The sequence below is a fragment of the Tigriopus californicus genome, chromosome 1 (assembly GCF_007210705.1).
Source record: "Tigriopus californicus strain San Diego chromosome 1, Tcal_SD_v2.1, whole genome shotgun sequence".
NCBI classification, from domain to species: Eukaryota; Metazoa; Arthropoda; class Copepoda; order Harpacticoida; family Harpacticidae; genus Tigriopus; species Tigriopus californicus.
The window spans coordinates 9,984,287-9,990,286 of record NC_081440.1 but is presented as its reverse complement, the minus strand read 5'-3'; the positions used below and the strand labels follow the sequence as shown (position 1 = coordinate 9,990,286).

The 6,000-nt window shown below is 40.7% G+C and overlaps 1 protein-coding gene across 1 annotated transcript; it reads left to right on the top strand.

The window, feature by feature from the left end:
- Positions 1 to 862: 862 nt before the first annotated feature.
- On the top strand, positions 863 to 2,614 carry LOC131882832 (bridging integrator 3-like). The gene is made up of 3 exons (XM_059230112.1): positions 863 to 1,096; positions 1,165 to 1,860; positions 1,974 to 2,614. The coding sequence occupies exons 2-3, from the start codon at positions 1,439 to 1,441 to the stop codon at positions 2,338 to 2,340; spliced, it is 789 nt and encodes a 262-aa protein (XP_059086095.1). The 5' UTR covers positions 863 to 1,096; positions 1,165 to 1,438; the 3' UTR covers positions 2,341 to 2,614.
- The last annotated feature ends 3,386 nt before the right edge of the window (positions 2,615 to 6,000 follow it).

Here is a 6,000-nt window from a genome sequence, read left to right as displayed (position 1 = left end):
GACTTGTTCCTTGATAGACCCAGGAAGTTCACATGTGTTGATATTAATCTGAATAATGTAATGATTGCGACATTTAAGCAATCTAATCTTATCGAAAAATGGGATCAGAAAGGATTTTGAAAGTAACAAAAATATTAGTAACTATCTAAAATGCCATATCCATGAATCAGCTTGTCTTCAGATAAAATTTGGCATTGTCATATAAAAAATCTTCAATGATACTTTTCAACTTTTCATGATAGTACTCTTTCTTATAGAGCGCATCAATGCAAAATCTGCTTGGAAACTTTTTAGTTCTTCTGATGGTTTACATTTTTTGAAGTGGAGCCCTTTGTCAAATCTCGCTCGTCTCTGAATCCAGAGTCCCTAGTTACACTAGAATTGGGGAATTAGTTATCATCTGGCAGCACTGTTGACGCAAGCAGAACGCCGAAAAGGCTGAGTCTGCATTCCCCTCAAGTTCAGGCTGGCGGGGCTGGTGGGGGCTCAATGGTAACGATTGATTACATCAGCCGTCGCTAGCCATGGAGTACGTCAGCAATGGAGTGGAAAGCTCGGTCTAAGACATGTCTAAGATCGAACGTCTTCTAGCTAGGTTTTGTAGGGCTATGCGTTACCTCGTGATCGGATGCATTCCTGCTGAGAGAGTGCTTAATGTGCTCAGTGAATTCCATCTTCGTATTCAAGTACTTGATTAGGAGGTAACGCAAAACTGAAACGGCTTCTAGCGAGGTTTCAGAGAGCTTTCCAGTCCACTACTGCCGTACTCCATGTGTGCTCTGGCCCATTTTGAAGGGCCGAGGGACGGCCGATGGAAAGGACAGCCTACGACATGAGCGGGTAGAGGGTGGGGATTTGAGCGGAATGAGACGAAATTGGTTGGGCAATAAGTCCAATTGGCAATGGGCAATGAACAAGAATTAATTTGATCGAGGGGCTGTGATTTGATGGAAGACTTTCCCAATCCATGAAGAGGACTCGAACCCAGCCATAGGCCTCCATGTAGTAGGCATACTTAAGGGTGACGAACGAGTCACTAACCGCCAAAAGTACTCCAAACAGCCTTTGAAAAGAACCCCCCCCCTCCCCCTAGAAGGTCTAACGTATAATGACAATTTTTATAAACCAACTAGAGTTTTTTTCACGTTGGTGTTTCTTCTCTAGGTTGAATCTGGTCCACCTGGAGTGAATTTGGCGTCTGGGGTGTAAAAGCTTCGGCCATCCTGCCTGTCGTCTATGATATCCATGAAGATACATCGATTCCAGGCCTAACTATGTACATACCTACATACAAACACACAGAGCGACGATTGATGAGGAATGTGTTAATAGTCGATGGAGAACAAGGAGACGCATTTCCATTTTTCATTTTAGTCTCATTTGAGGCCAAGTTTTGTTCAGCCCGTGATGGGCCCTCCTGCTGTGGCTTCCCTCCATCATGACGACCTGGAATCCCTTGACCAAGAAGAATTATCTGGTCACTAAGCCGTTGTTGAGCCAAGAATTGGCCACCCATGTGGAAGACCGCGAATTGGCTCTAACCTTCAATCATCTTCAAGAATTTGAGGAGCATGCTAAGAAGTTGTATAAGGAAGTCAAGCGATTCGAAGATTGTCTCCAAAGCATGCACAAGACCGAACAAAAGATGTCTTCAGAGCTGTGCAATTCCCCGTCAATCATGGAACACGTGGGATTGCGGGGTTTGGCCGAGGACTACCAATCCGTGGTCTATCAAATGGGTCACAACACGGAGGATCTGATCCAATTGTCGCAAAAGACCGTTGTCGAACCCATGAAAAAGATCACGGGCGAATTCGCCGCCATCAATGCCGCCCTTCGGAAACGGGATCAAAGCCTCAGGTGAGTCGTCCGGACAAGTGTCTCGATCTCATCGATCTCATCGATCTCATCGATCGATCAATCGATGCGTTGTAGCCTTGCAGGGTGTTCTATGTTCATGGGTTTGATTACAGTGATTGCCTCAAAGCTCAAAGCAAGTACGATAAGATGAACAAGTTGGAGAAAACTGGGACGAATGTGGTCAAGACCGAGCAAGCCCGGAAGGCCTTTGAAGACGCCAAGTCAGAGTTCAGTTGTCAGAACAAGTTGCTCTTGCAAGAGTTGCCGCAATTTTACGAAAAACGAGTCAGTTACTTCCAGCCGTGCTTGCAAGCACTGATCCGTACGCAAGTCGATTATTACGGAGAAACGACGCGATTGTTCACCCACCTGGTCTCGTCCAATCCCACCACCTCCAACCTCGCCCCGGATGAAGAATATCAAAAAGAAGTGGATCTGCTATTGGGCGAGATCAATTCGTTGTCCATTGTGGGCACATGACATGCCCATGAATGGATTCATTGTATACCCTCATTCACGTTTAATGGCAGGATCTACGAACTCGGATACCAACGTCTTTGGAGCCTGGAAATAGCCACCATGAATATCCAATCTGGTGTTAATTAAACCATAACCACCCAGGAAAACTGATATGCGTATTGACAATACCCTTCAAACATAATATTACACCTGGCCGCCTTTCTACTCTAAATTGTAAAAAAAACTGAACCACGCAGGCTGTTTGAGATTTTTAAATATTAATGCCCTATCATTATTGTCTTCCTTGTACCTTCATACGGAAAAAGATTGGCAGGAGATTTGCCCATTCATTTACGGGAGTGGCAATCACATGGATTATGTCCATTAAGTGATAAGAAGAAAAATACCCGACTTTTCGTCCACCAGCCAGGGCGAGAGGTCCTGATTTATTGAATTTTCTGGGGGGAATGAAATTTAGATTTCTTGACCCCAAGCACGAGGTAAAAATACCTTGATAGCTCTCTGACATGGAGAGCAACTAGTAAGTGGGTGTTATTTCATGTATTTTTAGTTTTATGAATATCTTATTTATGAATTGTTTTGTCTGCATATTCATACATTTGTAAGTGTGGTTGGATTATCTCGTTTCGTTCAAAATTTGGGACTAGGACAACAGATAACCACATATAGAGATTGATCGAGGTCGTTCCTATGGCATGTTTCCGTCTCAGTTGTCGCTGGGGGTCAAAAAGTTCCATTTGCAGTCAAGGCACCCACCTACGACAAAATAGTACAAATCTGAATCGTCGACAGGAGCTGGATTCTTGGATACGGTCGTCTCCTCTCCTCTCATCTCATACGTCTCATCACGGTGGTCAAAAAGCCTTTTGAGAAGAATAATCAAACCCATCTTTCCCAGTTTTCTACCTCATAAAACAATAAGGAGCAATTTTGATCTGATTGATTTATTGAATTATAGCTTAAGATAACACGCCCATATGCCGAAAAGTTGCCAGGATTTGTTTGGATATCTTTGCCAACCTTCAAAAACACGTTTCAACCACTGGGGCAGTCGTCCTCACTAGTAAAACGAGAAGGGTAAACTGATCATCCAAGAATCCAGCTAGTATGTCCAAATTCTGAGTAGAAGCCCCGGGTTTGAGCAAGTTGCCCGACCGCATTTTTAAAAACGAAACGTTGGAAGGGTTGTAATGGGGCTCAAGTTGCAATTTTCACCCATGTGGTGGAAACCCCTAACTGAAACGGAAGAAACAAGTTTCTGTTCAGACTAGAGTGCTAGTCAGTTCAGACTGACCTCCAGAGATGTTGGAATTACCTCGATTACGTAAAGGTGCGATCATATTGCCCACATTCAAGAAAGTAATTGAAAGATTGAAAATGACTCATCTTAGCGTTGTAAGTTTTGTTACATTTTGTTGCACTTTCTAGATGCGTTGATAAACAATGGCAATCAATAGAATATGCAATTTGCTCTGCAAATGTCAGAATGTTACGTGTGTTATGGCCCAAAAAAGCACGTTTATTAATATTCTACCGCTCACGCCTGACCCTGATTCCATACCAGGTACATATACCTATGATGCTTTCACTACACTGATCAATTTCTTTTTTGCAAATGCCAAGACTTTTGCTAACGATTTTCGATATTATTGAAAGAAAAGAAACAACTTTTGTAAAAAAAACATCTCGGGAAAACATCTCAGATTGATACAATAATCCACTTAGAACTTACAAAGAGATAATATTTTTAAAAACGTAATCAGTAGATGTCAGGAATAACTTTAGTTGTGTTTCCAACTACAATTTATCCCAATCCATTGAGCAACCGATAAGATATCATTCCTTCAAATATTTCATTTGGAACACATTTGACTACAAATTGCTCAAGTTATATCGTACAGCAATTGCCAAGACATATGATATGCTTTTTCTATGGCCAAATAATAATTTTTTTTCTATTTAACTTCTTATAGGCAGGTAGAAAAACCTGAAGGTAGTTTGCAATAGAACTTAAAAGTTACTTAATGTCAATATTTCGTAATTGTGAAGCCATACTTGTTTATCGCAAGTTTATTATCAAGTTTAATCTTGAATTTTGACAAAATTATATGAATGTTAAATAAAAACATAGCTAGTACATAGAAATAAATTACTGCAAAAAGTGACAAATTTGAGAATTGAACTGTCGCATGTATCATTCAAATATTTTAGCAACATGATTGGAAGGTGTACCCTTTGGCACTTAAGTAAAATGAAAGGGAATTTTACATCATTTTTTGCTATTTTTAGTTTTTTTTTAATCATAACGATTATGGTAAAACATGATTTCTTGTCGTGTTATTGAAGAAGACAATAATATATCTTGGAAACAACTTATTTTTTGGTTTGGTTTTTCACGGTCTTTTCTAACCGCTGCATTGAATGTCATCCCCAATATTATTAAAATGAAAGGTTATAATTCGTCTATTTATTACCTTCCAAACATTATATACTTCATAGCATTGGGATCCAAGGCAAGGTACTCAATTGGATAAGAAGCTTCATTCAGGATAGGAAGCAAATTGTTCAGGTCGAGGGATCCCTTAGTGACATACATGATGTTAAGTCGGGTGTTCCCGGTGTTCCCCAGGGCTCCATCTCAGGGCTCCTCCTTTTTATAATATTCGTTGCCCCGCTCCAAAAGCTTAGTACTACTGCCAGTCTCTCTTCTTTTGCTGACGATGCAAAGTTAGTTTCTGGTAAGAATGGCCAAGATTCCACTAGCCTTGACAAGGACCTAGTAAGAATCTACTCTTGCGTTACTGAGTGAAATACTGAGAGTAAAAACGGAATGAAATTCCGCCCAATGACCTAAGGGTCAACTCCTTTGCATACTCCACTCCTACATAATGGAGGTAAAGATATTGAGCATTTTGGTATCTATAGAACATATCTATAGAACATTTTGGTGCAGTCCTCCAAAATAATGGAAAGTCCGATGAACATATCCAGTTGAAGGTGGGTAAAGCTTTTCAAATGTGTGGTTGGATATATCGCACGTTTAAGTCCAGAGATAGCATCACGATGCTAACTATGTACAAGTCAATTGTCCAGCCACATCTTGAATATGCTTTACCCATTTGGGCTCCAATGAGTTCAGCATGTTTGCAAAACGTCGAACAAGTCCAAAAACTTCATATATCACACTAGGAACATCACAGGAATGAGAGAGCTCTCGTCCAGTCCATTTTCTTGCTTCCATTGTGAGCTAATGCCCGAGGCCCATCTCAGCTCAATTTTTGCAACTTACCTGATTATATATCATTTTTAAGACATGTTAGAACAACAATCCTTTCAATTTCTCAATGCTTATAAACGTCATTTGAAACTGACAACGTTAGTTGATGTAGACTATCTCGACTTTGCCAAGGCCTTTGAAAACATGGCCTTTTAGCTAGCAAGCCCTCGCTCTTGTCTTCAAACTTGACGGGATGAAATGGTAAATGCGTTCAAGGTGTCCTGACCATATGGAGTTTCTTCAAAACTCACTTTTATGAGCTTTTATGAACGCAAAGAATGCCCCCGCTATTAAATGAATAGACATTTGTTTTTCAAGGTCTGGTTTTTGAATGTATAATGTTCACTCTCATGCACGCAAAGGAAGCCAAACGCCACAGTTAA

Excerpts from the sequence above, each read along its gene's own strand:
- LOC131882832 (XM_059230112.1), top strand. The coding sequence starts at position 1,439 with ATGACGACCTGGAATCCCTTGACCAAGAAGAATTATCTGGTCACTAAG. Across the intron at positions 1,861-1,973 it reads AAACGGGATCAAAGCCTCAG|TGATTGCCTCAAAGCTCAAA; the intron begins GTGAGTCGTCCG and ends GTTTGATTACAG.